This window comes from Daldinia childiae (assembly GCF_008694065.1).
Source record: "Daldinia childiae strain JS-1345 chromosome Unknown Scaffold7, whole genome shotgun sequence".
NCBI classification, from domain to species: domain Eukaryota; kingdom Fungi; phylum Ascomycota; class Sordariomycetes; order Xylariales; family Hypoxylaceae; genus Daldinia; species Daldinia childiae.
The window spans coordinates 710271-729911 of NW_022984648.1; the positions used below are offsets into that span (position 1 = coordinate 710271).

Here is a 19641-nt window from a genome sequence, read left to right on the forward strand (position 1 = left end):
GACTGACTGTCTTGACTCCCTCAGGTCTGTCGTTGCTGATCTGTGAATATAAAAAGAATGCCCTCTTGATAATTGATGGCACTGCTTCTATGTAGTACTGTTGTAGTCGATCTCCTTGTAGATTACAGTCCACTTCCTATGTGTCCGTAAGTGGTTTTCCTTCTTCTAAATATGCACCTTCTTTCTGCCATCTTATAGATCAAGCTGAATCGCTTCTACATGTAACTCGAGGGCAACGAGGCTAGCAGCCTAGTTCAATTTCTATTTCATTATACCCACCGGCCTACCAGGTCTGGAGTGGGCCTCGCTCTTTGGTGCTCGGCTCGAGGGCATATAGAGTCCGACAATAAGGGTACATCGAACTTAAAGGAGTTTCTAATACTGTCCATTCGACCGATCTCCCCATGGGGTCCCCACAGATCGGCGAGGATTAGATCCATATCCTTGATATTTGGAGTATCCGAGCAACTGGTTACCAAGAAGCTATATATAGGTTGTAGGTACGTCTGAGCTTTATGTTTCTTGAATTTTTTACAACAGACACTCATGTGGGTGATATGAATCTATTTCTCATCCCGCCTTTTGTTCTCTCATAATTCACCTAGGTCATTTCCACCACGATGATAGATCAACGTCGGAAATGGATGGTGGCGTCGATATTGAAGGAGAAGCGGCTTTTGATTGCTATCAACTGCCTGGCCGGCTTGTCGATATTCTTTTTCGGTAAGACCGGATACGGCGTATAGCTCATAAATCTCCCGCTAACAGATATTTAGGCTACGATCAGGGCATGATGGGTGGCGTGAACAGCTCGCCGGACTATATCTACCGCATGAAGTTTGGTTACGTTGACGACACTGGCGAGCCCGTGGTTACCGATACACTCCTCCAGGGAGGCATTATGTCCGTGTTTTACCTTGGTACCCTGATCGGATGTATGATAGGAGGTTACATCGGCGACCGGTTCGGTCGAATTAATACCATCGCTGTGGGCGCTATCTGGGGCATCATTGGCGCTTCGTTGCAGTGCTCTTCGATGAATTCCGACTGGATGATTGGATCTCGCTTTGTTAACGGAATCGGGACTGGTATTCTCAACAGTATTGTGCCTGTATGGGCATCCGAACTTGCCGACTACAGCTCTCGCGGCGCCTTTATCGCGATGGAGTTCACATTGAACATATTCGGTGTCGTCGTAGCTTATTGGCTAGGATTCGGCCTTAGTTATGTCGATGGAGGTAACTCCGCTTTTAGATGGCGTTTTCCCATTGCTTTCCAGATCATCCCATTATTATTTCTCCTTTTCTCTTGCTTCTTCTTTCCCGAGTCGCCCCGCTGGCTCTGCAAGGCCGAAAGGGAGGAAGAGGCGCTGTATGTCCTCACCCGTCTCCGAGGAACAGAGGGTGCCGGTCTTGCCCAGGCCGAAGTAGAGCTTTCTGATATCCGAGAGATTATTCGCATCGAAGAAACTGAACACGGGACCTCTTATATCCACATGCTGTTCGGCCTAGGATCTCCCAAACTACATATTGGTCGCCGGGTTCAGCTTGTAATCTGGCTACAGATCATTCAGTGCTGGACGGGTATTGCTGGTATTACTATGTACGGTCCGACTATATTTCACATTGCCGGTTTCGACCCCCATAAATCTCTCTGGATATCAGGCTTGAATAACATAACTTACACCTTTGCTACCCTTATTTGTGTTGTCCTTATCGATCGGATTGGCCGACGTTGGACTCTCTATTGGGGTTCCGCAGCACAAGGAGTCGCTATGTTCCTCGTCGGTGGCCTCTCGCGTGGTGGACTGAATGCTCGCGAGGCCGGCTACATCGACACGGCTAACGCGTGGGGCGGCGCCGCTGCTTCAATGGTTTTTATCTATACTTTTGTCTTCGGCGCTACTTGGCTTACTGTCCCGTGGCTGTATCCCGCTGAGATCTTTCCCCTTAAAGTTAGAGCTAAGGGTAACGCTTGGGGTGTTGTCGGTTGGAGTATTGGAAATGGGTAGGCGCCCTTAGTGGTTTCTGATTGGGATGATGCTAATTGCGTTTTCTTAGGACTCTTACGCTCATCTTGCCCTACATCGTTTCTGCGGTTAACGAGAAGATGATGTATATCTTTGCTGCCGTCAACGTCATCAGCATCCCTATTGGTAAACCTTCCTAAAATTATTTTCATCTTTGTTGATCATGCTTACACCACCTAGTTTGGGCCTTCTATCCCGAGTCGAACCAGCGAACGCTAGAAGAAATAGATCTACTATTTGCATCCGAGAGCCCCTTTACATGGGACGCCGAAAAGACCTTTAGAAAGCTAAAGGAAGAGTCAGCTGTGACGGGTGGACTGACCCAGAAAGAGAAGATCGACGTTGAGGCAGTTCAACACTTCGAATAACCAGCGAGTGTATTGTGTTTGAACGGCTATAATTATGGTCTGGAATTTATTTTTTTCGGAATGAGAAAGTAAGGCGTAGTGAGAGATATCGAGTTAAATACGGGGTGGGTGCTCTTTGATGACCCCTCTATCATACACATTCCGATATTTCTAGTAGTTATATGTAAATAAGTGTTGGAACCTCTATGTCTCCACATGTGCCTATCGTGAACCAAATGGAGCTACAGTTAAGACCAATACTATCTGTTATAGAGTCTATAATATAATACAAATGCTACTTAACTGATAATAATATAATACATATTTGCTATATAGCTGGTCCATTGGCGTCGCGTGTCACAAGAAACGGTGTATGCTTGGACACCAGCACAGGTTTTCAGGGATTTTTAAAATAATAGTTACCTCTTGTAGAATCTGTAGACAACCTTGTGCTTGATGGTTACCTTCCTTGTTGAATATTCCGAGCTACTGCAAGGTACACCTAAAGTCATATATGTTTGTTTTCCGGATCGCCTCCTTATGCGACTGGGCCATTGATGTTCTAAATATTCTCCTCTCTCCGACTTCCCCGCCTTTCCTACTTTGGGTGTTCCGCTTTCAACAGCGTCGAACTGTGGATTGATCACCGCTTGGGACGAGCCCCGAAGTTTACAGTGGACTTAGGGGAGGGGCCGAAAGGTTGGCACAGTTTCGTGGTCGCCAAGTCAATACTAATTACCACATCCCAACACCCTCGACCCGAGGGCTATCCTAGTGATGAGCTGCGTGCATTACACCGCCGTTAGTTAGCCCTTTAACCTAGTGATCCGATTAGCTTGATTTTATATCTTACATAGCTCTATGAGAGAGGGAGGGGTCTTTGTGCGTACAAGCTCTAAGAACGGCGAGACGGGTCAAATAGACCATACATAGAATCATGACTATGATTGCTATATGACTGAAATATCTATTCACAATCGAGTAGCCTATAGCTTTATCTAATTACTCTTACGTCGTCCCTACCTGTGTACAATATACTAAACGCTCAGCTCATCTTGTATATACTGGTTTGAGTTATCATCAAAGAAATCACCAAGAAAAGAGCCTAATCGACACAAGACTGCTGTAACTCCATCTCACTCATACACGAACACATACGCCCTCAATGTCTTGCCAATCCTTCTACCGCTCTGCCGTCAGGCGATTCTCCAAGTCACTCAACTGCCAGAGTAAAGCTTCTCATGTGCCGTCCACGGCCCGTTTACTAAGCACACGCAACACGCAGTTTACGCTCAACACAGGTGCTAAGATCCCCGCCATAGGGTTTGGTACCTTTCAAGATCCTGAGTCGCAAGAGGAGGGCGTTTGTAGGGCTCTGAAGATGGGCATGCGTCTGATAGACACGGCGCGGGTCTACAACGTCGAGAAGCAAGTTGGTAAGGGAATCAAGGCTAGCGGCGTCCCCCGTGAGGAAATTTTCCTTGGGACGAAACTTTGGTGCAACAACTATCATCCCGACGACGTCGAGAGAGCCTTAGACGAGTCTTTAGCCGATCTAGACACCCCCTATGTCGACCTACTCATGATGCACTACCCATGTACCTTCAAGAGAGGCCCAGAGCGCTTCCCCAGAGACGCTGATGGTAAGATGATCCTGGGAAACACGACTTTCGTCGATACATGGAAGGCGATGGAACAGCTAGTGAAAATTGGCAAGGTCAAATCCATTGGTGTTTCCAACTTTAGTAAGGGAGAGTTGGAAACCCTCATAGAGAAGACGTCGACGGTAAGTCAAATGCTTAGCCCTCGAGAAAGTCCCACCTAATTGTCTCATCATTGATTAACATGATAATAGACCCCGGCTGTTCACCAGATGGAAGTTCACCCGTACCTGCAGCAGAAATCCTTCAACCAGTGGCTTAAATCTAAAGGTATTCACGTGGTCCAGTTTAGCCCTCTCGGTAACATGAACGACTTCTATAGGAAGACTGGCTGGAGCAAGGATATCTCGCACATGATGAAACTTATCGAGCAGCCACTACTACTAGAGATCGGGAAGAAGTATAACAAGAGCGCGGTACAAATCGCATTAGCGTGGGGCATAAACAACGGCCGTTCCGTTATTCCCAAGAGCGTTATCGATTGGCAAGTCCAGCAAAACCTCGAAGCCGACTTCGAACTTGCGAAAGAAGACATGGAAGCCCTCGCTACTCTGGACATCAAGGCGCGGTTTAACGACCCCAGCTTAGACTATCAGTGGAGGCTATACAGCGATCTCGAAGGTACCGAGGGAACAGTTGAGGGACGAACTCATTAGATGGACCAATAGGTCGGCAATGTATGCACACACCTGATTCAGCAATCGGTTGCTTAGGTACCTTTGGGGAATTCGTTACCATACCGGAGAGTCTGCCTAGCGGAGGCTGAATATACTACGATACCCCATCTCGCCTTTCGCGGGAGGACTCGGAAGAGCACCAAGCTCGCGTGGCGTGCGTAGAATAAACAAGACAAAAATCGCTCTGATTATAATTTTACAAACTTATCGTACCTTGCGAAACGCGTGTAAATTAAGATAAAAATAAATTCGGTTACAACAATAGAGATGGTATCCTAGATTATTGCCGGCTTTCATCATCTGTTAACAATTCTTGACAACTAATAGAGACTAGAGTTATTAAAGCCGAGTCGTGTTTATATTTGATGCCGCCGAGGCTTTGAAACCAGGCTCTCTGTGCAAGTAACTCCAGTATCATTTTCATACCTTGACGCACTAAAATCAAGAGCTGTCCCCCCAATAGCGCTAAACTATAGGACATTTAGCATTTAAACAGTCAATTTTAGATCGACATGGAATTTGATGAGGGTCATAGCGTCGCCTTGCACTATGACCCCTAAAAGGTACCTACTGTAGACATGTATCATGATATTGTTATTAATAGACTATAAATTATTTTGTGCTAATTTATTAATACAATTCATATACCCTCTAATCCTTTCCTCCTTCTCCTGCTTTACGTGACGGGGTTTGCACAGCAAATATTGGCAAACTGCAGTGGCCGGCATCGCTATAAATATAGGGGCAAGCTACTTGAATTTAGTGAACGGGCCACTATCCGACCTTCATCTTAGCAAGGGATCTGGGAGAGATGTCAGTTGATAGCAGATGATGCACACTGAAAACATATGGCCTAGTTTAGCAGCCTAGGTGACTGCGCTTCGTCTATCGCTTCTGTTGAGTGGAATCAACACTATAGCCCTCGGGTCGACCTACTTACTTCGTAGACACCTTTAACTTTAGGCCGATCATATCCCTACTCTTCTCCCCTCGTTGGCCTGATATCCGTTCATCGTGGGGTACCCCCGGCACGGGGGACGAAGTCGCAGGGTTCGGTTGCAGGTACGCCGCATTTACATGCCCTTCTCCTACATAGCCCCGCGATAATGGCCAAATGCTGAACTAGAGCGAATTTTTATTCGAGAGGATGTTCATTACTAGGCGACGGAGGCCAGCTTTCAGTGCGATCGGTGGTTAATGGTCGCACGTCGTCATTGTTATCGCCGCAACTAGTTAGGGGAGCGAGACGAGATTTTGTCATTCGTCTATTCTGACCGCACTTCTCCAGACTGTGAGATCAACTATATATGTTTGTATTGGCCACCTGTTGTGCTTTTCTAGAAAAGAAAGGGTTTAATAACTAACATACTCTCTCATCAACTCCCTTCATCATGTCCCCACAGAAGAACATCATCATCACCGGCGCAGGTGGCTTAGTCGGGCCTCTCCTAGCCAGTCGGCTACTTAACGATCCTACCTATCGCCTAGTTCTTACCGACGTTGTTGAACCCGTCGTTCCAAAGGGAGTTAAGCATCCCGAGAACGCGGTTTGCCTTAGGGGCGATCTTAGCGACCCCGTCTTCATCAATACCCTCCTCGAAACCTCACAACCTTTGCACGCCATCTTCATATTTCACGGCATTATGAGCGCGGGATCTGAGGCAAACTACGATCTGTCGCTAAAGGTCAATGTAGAAAGCGTGAAGACCCTTCTGCTAGCGCTACGGATTAAGAATCCCGGCGTTCGCGTTATCTATAGCAGCTCCCAAGCTGTCTACGGTCAGCCATTACCGCCAGTCATCACTGATGATGTAACTCCGACGCCGGAAGGCACATACGGCGCCCACAAACTCCTGAACGAGATATTTATCAATGACATGCACCGAAAAGGCTTTATCGATGCCTTCATCCTCCGTTTCCCCACAGTTTGCGTCCGCCCGGGTCTCCCAAGCAATGCCGCTCCATCTTTTGTGTCGGGTATGATCCGTGAGCCAATGAAGGGAGAAGAATGCGTTATCCCTCTTAAGGACCGTTCTTTGAGGATGTTTCTCTGCGCACCAAGTACCTTACAAGAGAACCTGGTCAGAATCCTAAATATGGATAGCAACAAGCTACCCAAACATATCCGACACATTAATATCCCCGGTGTATCCGGTACGATTCAGGATCTTATGGACGGCCTTGCAAAGTACGGTGGAGAGGACAAGCTTAAGCTTTTGCGGGAGGAGACCAAGCCCGAGTTGGAGCGAATCCTTCGGAGCTGGCCGCAAGACTTCGATATGACAACGCCATTAAAGCTAGGGCTTAAGAGGGACGAGAAGGTGGGAGACCTCGTGAAAGAGTACATCGACTCATTGAAGTCATAAAGTTAGTAGCTCAAAGCGTAGCAGTCCAAGTTTCATAGCTAGGTCTACCTAAGAATAACAAGTCAAATTCCTGAATCATCTCCCCCCCATAGAGGAACGTGTAGTATGAGAAGCTGGCAAAATTTAGGGGAGGTACAACTGCTGAGAAACAGGCGTTTCGGTCTAAGTCCCATTGTGAGATATTCTTGCGCTTTTTTTATATTAAATCCGAATATTCAAAAGCGATGCCATTATAAACACTTCAAATGATATTTATGATCATTACTACTTCACATATGCTGGCCAGTTTAACCGTATCTAGTACGCCTCCAACAAGCGGGATGCTTTTCTCCGTATCCATAAATTCCGAAGGCTAGGCGGGTTGGTCTCACGCCGGTGGCCGAGAAGTTCGGAGTCAGTTCATGCCGATGACAAATCGATTCTTTTGTATATGTAAACCACATTTCGTGTTCGCACATCCGTTACACAGTTCAATTATTATTTCCAACTTCAACTCATAATTATTTTCATCCAAAATATCCATACTCGTTTTCAATTTCACTCACTATGGCCACAACCATTCGGAATGTGGCACTTCTTGGTGTAAGCATGAAGTCTATACTCCTCTGACTTATACTAAAAGTATCACAGGCTACTGGTGCCTTAGGGACACATATTCGTAGTGCACTAACGAAGGCAGGCTTCGTAGTAACAGCCATCCAACGCAAGGATTCTACCAATCCTGTTCCTTCAGGGGTAAAGAGCATTAAGGTCGAACTATCTAATAAAGATGACTTGACATCTGCTTTCAAAGGGCAGGATGCTGTAGTCAGGTCTGTCATCATTTCTCTTATACAATGACTCGTCTCTCTCTCGGCTTTCCTCAGCTATCTGACTCTGATTAGTGCCGTTCCAAATCCCGCTCTCGCAACGGAGAGCGTTATGATTGACGCTGCCATTGCGGCCGCTGTAAAACGGATCATCCCATCAGAGTACAGCACCAACCTAGAGACCCCGCTATCACGACAGCTACCCATAGTTAAAGATAAGGTCGAAGTCCGCGAGTACTTGCAATCTGCTATTGCGAATAACGGCACTTCTACAACCTGGTCTTCTGTGAATAATGGCCCGTTCTTCGAGATGTGCCTTAAAGTAGGTGCATTGGGTCCCAATATCAAAGAGAAAAGGGCGATTTTTCATAATGGCGGTAACCATTTGATCGGAACTTCAACACTCCCTGATATTGCTGCAGCGATAGTCAAGATTCTTGACCCTACACACCTAGATGAAACTGCGAACAAGCCAGTTTATATTTATTCGGCCGCCATTAGTGAGCGTCTTCTCACAAAGCTGGCATCTGATGTTACAGGCATTGATTTCGGTGACGTGGAGAGCGGAAAGATCACAGATCTTGACATTGATAACATGGTTGCTGAAGCCAATGAGAAGCTAGCAAAGGGCGATAGATCTGGATGGTTTAGTTACTACTATCAAATGATGTACGGAAAGGGGTATGGAGGTGAAGATTTCGAAAAGTTGTCTTGGAATGAACGACTGGGGCTAAGGACTATGGACGAGGCAGATATAAAGGCGCTGATCCGGAGTATCGCTCAAGAGTTCGGAGTTCCAGTAGGTTCAAACACCAATACCTAGTCGAGTACTTATTATACACGCAATAGATATCATAGGTCTACTACTTAGACATACAAATGAATTCATTTGTGGTAATTTGTGACCACCAACATCTTTTAGTAGTTATGGGGCATTATTTACTGTTAGTTTATATACTGTGACGCCTTCTTTTCATAAGTTAGGCATTATACGGCGGCTTTCCGTCTTAAACGGGGCGATAATCTGCTCTCATATAGTGAAGAATCGAGTATCTATTTCTTTGCTGACGAGCTGAGATGGCCTCTAGTTTTGAAGATAGTATAATCATCGGCAGGCATCAGATAATGAGGTCTTCTATGCCGTTAACATTTCTATGAAGCCCATCAGTACAAGGACGTATGGGAATACGGTGAAACTACTAGAATGTACTGGTGAGAGAAAGCGCTATCAGGGGGTAGTTTTTCAAAAATCTCTTATGGCTGACATCAATTCTCGAGTAGTTATGTATCTATTTACTTCTCAACTCCTGGATATGCGAAGAGTTACCATGAGCAACATTACTAGATGCAAGATGATGCAAGTATTCTGGAGTTTTTTAACCTAGGAAGCATATATACCGGGCACTTTGGGTCTTCATACTCTGGTGGGTATTTTCCTTACGTCCCCTAGCCTCCTACCCTAGACGTACTAATAACTAGTATCGCAAGCCCCCAAGTTCAAACCAGTTGATCCCAAACTATGATATTCCTTGAAGAGAAAGCTAGAGGTAGATGAACAACGCCACGTCTTGCAGTACTCCAGAAAAACCCCCAATGACAAGCTAACAGCAACATTTATTTCAATCAAATAAACAAAACACGTCGCCATCATGACTTCGTCGCTGACCTATCGATTTATAACTAATTCGGATCAATATTTCATTCGTCTTGTACCCATAAGTCGTCATTCGGGACAAGATCACTTGTACCTAATTGATATCAGCTTTGAACTCATTTGATATGCCTGATATTAGGTACCCATTAGACTTACAACTGAAAACATGCGTCATAAAAGTAGCGGAGATAAGCTGCCAGCAGTCCATCTCTTGGGGGTGGGTTGGGCGGTTGCAGGTACCAAGGAAGGTATTGTTGATATCTCTCATGTCGTAGTTGTTGTTTCCAGCTGCGTATAAGGCTATAGGTACTTGTTAACTAATTTCTAAGAATTATAAATAAAGAAGGGCATGAATCTACTTACTGACCGCTCCTGTCGATCGATTAAATAGAGGAACCGGATGTTCTGTCGAGTGACCGACAGCATCATCCTTATTATACATTTCAAAGCGATCGATGACCCAGTCTCTCGGTGCTTTTGCGCTGCATCCATCGCATGCCCATCGACCCTTACTAGCATCGTTATTACTGCTGGCCGAGATAGGTACCACATGACCCATGTCGGAGCAACTAAGCGGTGCGTGATCGTGGACTTGCATTTCCGTTGAGCTGAAAGTGACGCCTACGTCGGTTATATCGTTACTCTTTCCAATATAAATAGTGAAATCTGCAAGTGCAGGCGACGCAGCCGCGACAGCAAGAATAGTGGTTAGGAGGTATATCATCGTTGTTATCGTAAGCCTGACGTTGAAATTCTAATATGTTGGTTGTAATTACTATTTTCTTTCTCCTTGGTAATTGCCGAGGACGTCCCCAGTCGGGCGAATGGTAGCCCTTAAGATCTATGATACCTGCATAGAGGAACCAATATTATATCCAAGAGTGTGGTAGTATCTTGTCATCGATAGACGGGGTGGTTGAGGCTTATATAGTAAGGGTGAATATGACGCTTCGATCCGATAGCAGCACTTTTTGACCGGAGTATCGACAACTTTCAGGTAGTAGCTTATCAGGTGCATGCTGAGAGTTAAAGTAAGTCTCAGTGTAAGCCACATACGTAATAGTAGATCTGTAAATAAAATTTCATGGCTGTAACAGCTCACTACATGACTGAGGACTCAGTAAGACGTGGAATGTGGTTTAGACACGCCGGGGTAAAGATCGCCATAGTAGCACAATAGGGACAACCACATCGTCGATTATAATTTTTACTAGAAGAACCAAGAGAGCGGTTTCTTGTAGGAGTTATGAAAATCTTATACAATAAGAGACGAATGAAAATAATGATCAACTAAATCAATACTAGTGAGCTCTGTATATGGTTATAGAACTACAATAACAAATAGTAATATAGGTAGATATGCATGGTATAACTCACTTAAGGTTGTGCAAATAAGACATCGTTTGGAATTTAAGTCATTATGCAATTTAACCAAGCATTTGGTTTTAAGATCTCTGCATCATCAGCAAGGCATAACTCCCTTGGGAGCCAATTTATTATGCCAATGTAAGACATTAACAAACACCGAATGGCAACCAATTCCACTCCAGCTTTTTTTTGACATGCCTAGTTTTACTGAAGAGGCTATCCTAGGGAGCATATTAAATTCACAGTAGATTCTTATCCCTATCATGAAATCTAAGTAATTAGCTGGCTTGGATCAAGGATGCATAGGTATCTTGGTACGTGGGAATCATATACCCCTTTCCAACATTTTCATGACAACAAGTGTTAAATCGATACCAGATAGATCGCGCGTATAGCTACATTAAATGTGTCTTAGGTGTGGTGACATCAGGTGTATAAACTGGACTTGTGGACAGGTGAAAATGAGAAAAAGTAAGTTTTAGGATCCGAAGGTACGCTAATTGCATAAGATATTTCAGAGCCCCTTTGGCTATTTACCTGACATTCAGTAGCGTGGCTGTTCCGAGAGGCTAAGAATACCTCAAATACCTAAGGCAAGGTGAACGTCATTGTATTTAATACCTAACTAGATTTATAGGCATATGTAATATGAAGCACTGTAATCTAGATATATTCCCTGGATTTGCAATGCCTGGATATGTAACCATGTTACTTGAGACTTTCGTTCATTACTACGTTGCATTACAGCTAGAGGATTTATGAGACATTCCTTTACTTTAAAAGACAATAGAACACACACACCGATAAATAAGATAAAATTATCAAAATGGTTGTTCAAGTTTAATGCATTCTACGTTTATTTAGCTTTGGGTATTAGCATCGTTCACCAATACCCAATACGCCTTCTACTCGGGAAGTGAATTTCTCTTATTGGTAATCTATTCAAACGCTGAAACTTGATAACCAGTAGTTCTTGAGGCTCCCAGCTCTTATAGGTAATGAGATATCAATTAACCGTTGCATCCTTAGTCCTCAAAGTCGCATTCGACACCTCATACTCCTTCAGTTCATTCGGGATATCATCATACGAAATCTGCTCACCCCTCTGCAACAATTGGTCTAGAAGGTTGAAGATGTGTTGTGGCGCGTCTGGGCCCACGTAAAATTCGCGACCAGCAATATCAATAAAAGTACCATTAGATGCTTCCATCTCTTCCTCTCCCGGCGGATTGTGTAATTCGTATTCCTTCAACTCGGGCGGGATTTCATCATATTTTAGGTTGTCCTTTTCTGCCAAACGATAGAAATGGTTGGTGATTTCTTGTGGAACGTCATAATTGATACGAAACCTGTGGTTGTCGATGGAAATAATATCTGGTTCCACTTCTTTCAGAGCGCGGTCAGGCTTGAGTATTGGTAGTTGAGAAGCCATCAGGTTTAAATCGAAATTATGTAAAGGCTGAGTATCTTATCGATCGAATGCTATATTGTTCATATGAAGACACAAAGCAAGCTGTGATGGAGGGCATATTTATATCTTGAGGCCCTCTTGCCCCCTGGCACTTTTACTAAAGATCGGCCCAGGTATCGCGGCCTGTGCTGATAATTTGATTACTTGTTACAGTTTAGCGTGACTATATATGATATTAAAATGCTTGCAACCATCCTACGTCATCGCTTTTGATTCCACTCAGCCACGTTTTGTGACGCATAACCACGTGTAACAACAATCGAATACATGAGGAAGCTATTAATATTTCGAAATCGATAACAAGCGCCAGAATAACTACTTTACGCCCTCATAAATTGAAATTATACGAGTAGAAGATACAAGTATACCCCCCCTACCTATTCAAGCTACCTATATCTAAAAATTCTTACAGCTGATACAGACTAAGCACTGTAGACTAATATAGGAACTATCGAAATAGTTGATATGCTCAAACATAAAGATATCTATCAAAACTTTCTTGACTCTGAACTTTTCATATTTTATCAAAACACGCTGACGATGCAAAATTATGAAAACATAACTGGCTGGAGACATTTACTTTTACGAGTTATTCTAATGTGATAATTGAATCTCTAATGATCAACATCATTCTGATAGTTAATTATGTTCAAATATGCTAGATAGTTCCTTAAGTATGCTAGTTTCCATTCTAGATTCGGATAATTGAAAATGTAATTGTAGAACTATATATGATTCGAAGGTGTGTTGTCGGTTATGAAAGTGAGGTGGCAGGCTAGATATGTGTATCTCTGTACATAAATGTATATTCCAGTTAAGCAGCGTTCATAGTGATAGTCAAGTCGCCGCAGTTGATACCAGACCACAAGAACCAGTCTCCATGCTTGCTCTGCCAGCTCTTAGCCGCATTGATGGCGCAGAGACACTGAGAGACATCTCCCACGACGCAAAGCCTAGCTCCCTGACCATTTTCCTTGCAAGTGCCTCCATCTCTGCAAAGCTCCTCGACAGCACTAGCAGGAGTTTGAGAACCCTTCCATCGGCCGGCGTCATTGTTATGGTGGCAGTCGCACGCGTTGACGAGCAAACCGGGCATCATGGCGAGAATTGAAACGATTGCTGTAACTGACTTCATGTTGATGGATTGATGAGGTTCTTGTTGAAGATGCTGTAGAGAGTTAGTATAAGTAGGTTAAGTACTTAGGATTGAGTTAACAACATACAGTTAACTTTGTTCTGGTATGATAGTTGGTGAGAGTTGATGTTGTTTGTGATTGGTATTAGTTAAGTTGATGGTGACTGATTCTTGATGAGTATTTGATGTAAACTTGAGGAGATAGTGCCCTTATATAGAATTTCATATTTAGAGTAAGACTTAGATGGAAACTACAACAAAGACTTTACTATCCACCTTCTACGGTGCCAACCACTACTACTTGGTTTGTTACAACCTTGCCTTTGCTATTTTTGTCGATAGTGACGCGGTAAACATACCATACGAATTTCGATAATCGATCGGCATCGGCGAAAAGGCGAGCTTCGCTGTCATCTCGGAGTAGACAAGCCAATATTCTTAGTATTAGATAGTAGCTTCTCTCAGCCTCGTAGTGTATTGAGAAGGGGATTGGAGAGCTATTACGATAGGATTATATTATGACATAATTATTGGGCTGAGCAGTTATGCTGTGACGGTGAGAGCAATGTTACAAATTTTTATTTTCAATAGAATGCCGATCATTTAGCTCAATCATGGTTTCTAAAGTTGCCGCAAACATCTTGGCTTGTTGATTTCAAGTAGTCTATACTATTAAGAGAGACGCTTGGGTTCTCGTCGTATTCAGCATACCAGTTACCATACCTTATACTCATCCTACAATCCTTGTTCCTAATACGTGGAAATCTTCGAGAAGACCCACAAACACTCGTAACTTACGTTAGTCAAACTACCTACATACGTAAAGGGAAATAAATGGGCTTGGTAGATAAACTATCGGACTCAGGCTTATTTGACACTGGGTTTAGCATAGAATCCTTCAAAATGAATTCATGCGAAGAGCCAATTGAAATTTTTAGCATTTTCCGTCTAGTGGGTTTTCCAAGTGCGGCAAAGATGCTGTGCCGTAAGACTAAAACTTACCATGACAGCATTTTTAGTTGTTATAGCACAGCCTAACACGTGGAAACCACAACTCGTAAAAAGTAGATCATAATAACACCCTAGGTTATCTTGTTCTGTGCCTTAATCCACAACATGATCTACACTCTCTGCCGCATCCTCCGAGGCGGAGAGCTGAGAACCGGGGAACCTAGTAAAAAAAAGAAGATGCTTGGCAACTCTCTGGAAGAAGTCTCGAGATAGACGGTGTAGTATTGTTGAGCTTCTAGACAATGAACTCTGGAGGTCAAGAAGATATATAAAATAGGGTATGAACCACCAAAATTTCTAGTAAAAAAATCACCGACACTCACACTCACACTCACACTTCTAAACCAACTCAGAAGCCACCTTTTCTATCAGCTCAGCAACTTATCCATTAAGTTACTCATACTAAGCTAACTACCTCTTATCTAAACTATCTTCTATTAAACTATATCACAATGCATTTCTCCGCCTTGGTACTTGCCCTCACGATGGCCGCCGGGTCAGTCTCTGGAGTGACTATTCGTAACTTCAGGAGCGCATCATGCAAGGGAACCTACTACAGACAATGTAGCGGTATCTTACCTTGGCAGTGCTGCTCTGGTGGCCCAACCAGCAACGGGGTAGTCTCCTCGGCAGAATTCATAGGGGTTCCTCCTACCGCTCTCGGATCTATCTGCAAAGCGAAAGGCGCCACTAATTGCGGTGAAGTCGCTCGCTCTGCTTCCGGCTCGCGATTCTGTATCGGCGCAGCCAACTGCCGAGGATCTTTCTGGATGGACTGCAACTACTGCAACAAGCGTGATCTCACGAGCCGAGACGCGATCCCCCAGGAGCTCCAAGGGGCTAGTGCAGAGAATTCTGTTGAACCCGACACCATTGCTTTTGAAGATCACCAGTTCAAATACGACAGTTCAGTCCCTGCAGACGTGAAGCAAAAGTTTGACGACTTGTTTGACACCGACGCCAGCTACGCGGATATTCCCGAGGAACTCAAGCAATACGAACTCAAGGGCAGCGAGCGCAGGGGGCTTGATGACCTGGAAGAGTTGGAAGCAACTGGGCTGTTTGAGTAATTTGAAGAATAAGGAGAGACGGGGTATTAGTTACAACTGTGTCATTTAGCTGAGTGCTCTAGAAAACTCGTTGGGAGGCTCAAGCTGGCAGCTACTCTTTACCTAGGTAGACATAATGTAAGGGTATATAATTTGTGGTGGAATTCTATAGGAATGTATTATTAGCAAACAATATTTCACATATAGACTTATTTCAGGCTGAAGTTGCTCTCTATCATGTTTACAACCACCAGATGGTCTTAGTGTCAACTAGAATATATCTGTTCTTTTCGATTTTTACAAGGAGCATGTCATTAGATCTTTGTGCCATTAAAATGACGAAAATAAAGAGCGTCCAGCTGTATTAGCAGTTTAAAATATGCTTATATACAAGTCTTCGGCGGATAGCTATGTTGTGTTCCGACTTCTTGCTCGAGGCTTTAACTATTATATTTAGTAACTAACCCAGTTACATTATATCTACCCAGAGATCAAATAACCTTTCCTCGCGTCTTCAAATTCCATCAAAGGTAGGCAATTCTACCCACCAACGAGTATGTTTCCGGTGCTTGATTCCGATCATCCTCGCCGGAAGATTTATAAGTGTACTAACAACTAGTAACACTTCCGCAGCAAATTTATGTCGCCGGCTTACATTCAGAAACCTTCGGGGGTTCTAGAAATGGAGTGGCTAATCGCCATCCGTATACACCGCTCCATACTTGGGGTTCTTTAAAAGGTTCCATGTTCGTGCTTACACTCCCCACAACTGGCTCTGCGTTACTCGAAAGTGTCGTGTTGAATAGTCTTACGTAGTAATCACAAGCTTGAGTGTTCGCAAAAACAGGTTGGTTGGTGATGTTCTTGACAAACTCCAAGGGATATGGAACATTCTCCCTGGATTGCGCTGTCTCTATGGTCATATATCTATCCCATGTCCTGTTGTTGCTCCGGCTATGCGCATATGTAATGCCGCTAGGTAAGGTCTTGTAAGCGTCACATGGCGGATCAAAAGTTGACGGGTAGACATCCGCGCCGTAGCTCTCTGCTCCCTCAATGGCAAGATTGTTTTCTGCCGAAATCATGAAAGTTGCGGCCCATCGGAATGGGGTGCGACCATCGTCGAATATATCGAGGAACGGAAACTCGAGAGAAGCACGCTATCAAGTAAAGACGTCGTTAACAGAATTCTCAATGAATGCCGAGAAGATAACTGCGCTTACTGAGAAGTCTGGTAAGGAAGCGTTATAGGCGGGTAATTGGAGATCATGATCGTGCACTATCTGCGCCATCATTGGATACATCCCATCCGGAAATGAAGGTAGGAGCGTTCTGTACGCCTTCTCAAGAATTCCATACTCATTAGGGATAACCCGCCGCGCGACGTCAATAGGTATGGGCACGATCAATGTAGTTCCGTTCAAATTCCCGCTAACAAGTGTTGGGTATTGCTGAGCATGCTGATTTGGAAAGTCTTGAGATACACAGACCTCGTGTGAATGCGGAATCACGTATTGTGCAGAAGAGGCTGCATGGGTGATAAATAGGGCAAGGAGATGAAATAATGCAGTGTATATCATCTTAGATATTTAAATAGAGGTGGTGCAAAGACTGAGGAGGTTTAGGCACTTGTCTTAAGCTACACCCATGGGGATATTGAGCCCAGCAATAGAGTTATTGAGAGGTACTCAAAAGACACTTTTGAATATGCTAGAAAGACATCTTATAGTTAGCAAAGTGAATCGATCGACACAAACTCTTTTCAAAGCTAACCTAGCCTGAGTATTAGGTATCCACTATATGAAAGATCATAGTGAGAGTATACCAAACAGATGAGATCGTAATAAATGATGTAGCCCGTGTCATTTCTCGAATTAATATCCTACATTGTTTGGCGTTTGTTTGAATCAGAGTATTCAGAATCAATGACCGATCCCTCGAGGGCAGAAAATAATATTATATTAAAGCGGACAAAGAAAGTTATCAGTTAAGGGCTGTGGTTAATAATCCCGACATATCATTGTACACATGCACTACTAGCCTCCCAAACAAGAACATTGGGGATCATCACAACGCCTTTAATATTAAATGGGTAACACAGAACACGCCAACTGCCGAAAAAAAATTCAATTTAGCAAAGCTAAACTCTGTAGAAACGTGCCAAGCATCTCATCATGAATTTGCTCAAAGATGAGCGATTTTCCCATAAGCCACATGTTTCACGACGCACCAGTGTCTCGTGGAGTAAAAGCGAATTGGTCTTTGAGCCAACAGCCAATCACAATACAGCTACTTAAAACGGAACACTCTCAATCCGGGGCGGGAACCAACATGCGGGGGACCCTGCCGTGGTGGAGGCAAGGCATCCGGCGGATCGGGACTAGTGGAGAGCGGATGAGTGACGTTCCGCACAAATGAGAAAGACTCCCCAAGTAGTACGGCATATACTTATATATGCAAGGCTTCTCGGTACAACGGCTATCCGTGATCCCACAGTTGCTCTTTATGTTAATATATGCGAATCGAGTCCTCATGATAATTGCAGGTTCTGTCGAACTGCGAAAAATGAATAGCAGCCGTATACGGAGCGGCGCTTGAATAATACATTCTCACTCAAAGACATGGAGGTGACGGACATTATAGCAGATATGAGACACAGAGAGCTTAACGATTATCAATGGCTGAAATAGCGGTCAAATTATATACAGTTGAATTGTCGCCCTAGAATCATCGTGATATGAGGTGCTGCTGCTGCAGAATCCCGAGAGATTAGTCACAACGCTTAAGCCGGGAACTCGGTCAAATCACCTCCCTCAACACTTGCTTTTCCCTTCCACTGAAGCTTGCTCGGTACAAGTGGCTGCAATACCTTAAGCCAGATAGTATCATACAGACTCGGGCCGCCATCGGCGGCCTTGCTACCAGGCTCGAAACTGCCGTAGTTTTGGGAGTCAGTGCAGCAGGGACTGGCGGATCCCCAAAATGGGCCCGCCGCCCACGCTGTCCAGCCGATGTACTCCTCATTGTCCGCTAGGTAATTGACGAAGTCGGTCAGCATATCGGCGCATCCTGTATTATTGTGCCCACCGAATTCAGTAATAAAGGCCTTGAGATTGTGCTCCTATTGAAGGAATTAGTTGATAATTCGCCACTAGCGATTTGTACTATGCGACGAGTTTACTAACCTTTAGCCATTTCGTGACATCCGCCAAATTAGTCGCTGGGTCGCTGACGCATTCGCTATGGCTGCCACTATAGTCTACGTCAAGGTATTCATGGATATCGATCGCCGTGTTGTTAAGCGGATCGGTAAATTGGTGAATGATCGCGCTGTTCGGATCCGGACCTTGAGTCCAGGCGTGGCCCCCTGTCCAGCTGTTACCCGGTAGGATGATCAAGTTATTCGCATTGGCGGCACGAATGGCATCTATGGCAGCTTGGTTATTCTTGACCACAAGGCTGGTCTCCATGTCATGCGGTTCGTTCATAAGCCCAAAGATGACTTTCTCGTTATCCGCAAAGCGGCTGGCTAACTCGCCCCAGAATTCTCCGAACTGCTCCGTCGTAGCGGCGGTAGAATCCGAAGTGTTACCAATCACGCTGCCGCTATACGGTTGCGAGCTCGGGTCGTTGTAGCGCATGTAGTTGTGCGGATCCAAGATCGCATACGCACCCTTAGTAACTGTCACGTAATCGACTGCCTCCTTGAAGTAATCGAAATGGGTCTCGTTAAAAGTCTTGCCGAGGCCAGTCGCAACAGGGGCCATTCGCTCGAGTAGGAAGGCTATACGAAAGAGATTGAGGTGGTTCTCATCCACATGAACATCAATACCAGCCTTGTTGATGAATTGGTAGTCGACGCCAAATGTCCCTGGTAAGCCGGTACCCTTCTTAGCATCGGCGCTCCAGACACCAAATTCGCCACCAGACTCCGCGACACCGGCGTAAAAAATTGTTGCCGAAGCCGTGGAGGCTAAACTAGCAAATAGAACTGGATACTTCATGTTGGATAAGTTCGATGTACGAATTCTTAGTAGATAGGAGTTGAATAGCTCGCTTGCTGA

The 19641-nt window shown here is 44.5% G+C and overlaps 10 protein-coding genes across 10 annotated transcripts; 5 read left to right on the forward strand and 5 right to left on the reverse strand.

Annotated features, from left to right (window-relative positions):
* Window positions 1–620: 620 nt before the first annotated feature.
* GL218_06500 (Sugar transporter STL1) lies at window positions 621–2397 on the forward strand (the record flags this gene model as incomplete). Its single annotated transcript, XM_033583214.1, has 4 exons — window positions 621–723; window positions 777–2007; window positions 2061–2155; window positions 2210–2397. The coding sequence occupies 4 exons, from the start codon at window positions 621–623 to the stop codon at window positions 2395–2397; spliced, it is 1617 nt and encodes a 538-aa protein (XP_033433654.1).
* A 1144-nt stretch (window positions 2398–3541) lies between these two features.
* Window positions 3542–4693, forward strand: GL218_06501 (putative oxidoreductase C26F1.07; the record flags this gene model as incomplete). Its single annotated transcript, XM_033583215.1, has 2 exons — window positions 3542–4162; window positions 4232–4693. 2 exons carry the CDS (start codon window positions 3542–3544, stop codon window positions 4691–4693), a joined length of 1083 nt encoding a protein of 360 aa, XP_033433653.1.
* Window positions 4694–6105: 1412 nt separating this feature from the next.
* Window positions 6106–7080, forward strand: GL218_06502 (uncharacterized protein; the record flags this gene model as incomplete). Its single annotated transcript, XM_033583216.1, has 1 exon — window positions 6106–7080. One exon carries the CDS (start codon window positions 6106–6108, stop codon window positions 7078–7080), a length of 975 nt encoding a protein of 324 aa, XP_033433652.1.
* A 546-nt stretch (window positions 7081–7626) lies between these two features.
* On the forward strand, window positions 7627–8712 carry GL218_06503 (uncharacterized protein; the record flags this gene model as incomplete). The annotated part of the gene is made up of 3 exons (XM_033583217.1): window positions 7627–7662; window positions 7711–7892; window positions 7965–8712. The coding sequence occupies 3 exons, from the start codon at window positions 7627–7629 to the stop codon at window positions 8710–8712; spliced, it is 966 nt and encodes a 321-aa protein (XP_033433651.1).
* Window positions 8713–9587: 875 nt separating this feature from the next.
* Window positions 9588–10267, reverse strand: GL218_06504 (uncharacterized protein; the record flags this gene model as incomplete). Its single annotated transcript, XM_033583218.1, has 3 exons — window positions 9588–9637; window positions 9700–9843; window positions 9907–10267. The coding sequence occupies 3 exons, from the start codon at window positions 10265–10267 to the stop codon at window positions 9588–9590; spliced, it is 555 nt and encodes a 184-aa protein (XP_033433650.1).
* Window positions 10268–11917: 1650 nt separating this feature from the next.
* GL218_06505 (uncharacterized protein) lies at window positions 11918–12343 on the reverse strand (the record flags this gene model as incomplete). Its single annotated transcript, XM_033583219.1, has 1 exon — window positions 11918–12343. One exon carries the CDS (start codon window positions 12341–12343, stop codon window positions 11918–11920), a length of 426 nt encoding a protein of 141 aa, XP_033433649.1.
* Window positions 12344–13196: 853 nt separating this feature from the next.
* Window positions 13197–13517, reverse strand: GL218_06506 (uncharacterized protein; the record flags this gene model as incomplete). The annotated part of the gene is made up of 1 exon (XM_033583220.1): window positions 13197–13517. One exon carries the CDS (start codon window positions 13515–13517, stop codon window positions 13197–13199), a length of 321 nt encoding a protein of 106 aa, XP_033433648.1.
* A 1463-nt stretch (window positions 13518–14980) lies between these two features.
* GL218_06507 (uncharacterized protein) lies at window positions 14981–15598 on the forward strand (the record flags this gene model as incomplete). Its single annotated transcript, XM_033583221.1, has 1 exon — window positions 14981–15598. The coding sequence occupies one exon, from the start codon at window positions 14981–14983 to the stop codon at window positions 15596–15598; it is 618 nt and encodes a 205-aa protein (XP_033433647.1).
* Window positions 15599–16215: 617 nt separating this feature from the next.
* Window positions 16216–17157, reverse strand: GL218_06508 (uncharacterized protein; the record flags this gene model as incomplete). The annotated part of the gene is made up of 2 exons (XM_033583222.1): window positions 16216–16737; window positions 16801–17157. 2 exons carry the CDS (start codon window positions 17155–17157, stop codon window positions 16216–16218), a joined length of 879 nt encoding a protein of 292 aa, XP_033433646.1.
* Window positions 17158–18359: 1202 nt separating this feature from the next.
* GL218_06509 (Endoglucanase 1) lies at window positions 18360–19581 on the reverse strand (the record flags this gene model as incomplete). The annotated part of the gene is made up of 2 exons (XM_033583223.1): window positions 18360–18698; window positions 18763–19581. 2 exons carry the CDS (start codon window positions 19579–19581, stop codon window positions 18360–18362), a joined length of 1158 nt encoding a protein of 385 aa, XP_033433645.1.
* Window positions 19582–19641: the final 60 nt, after the last annotated feature.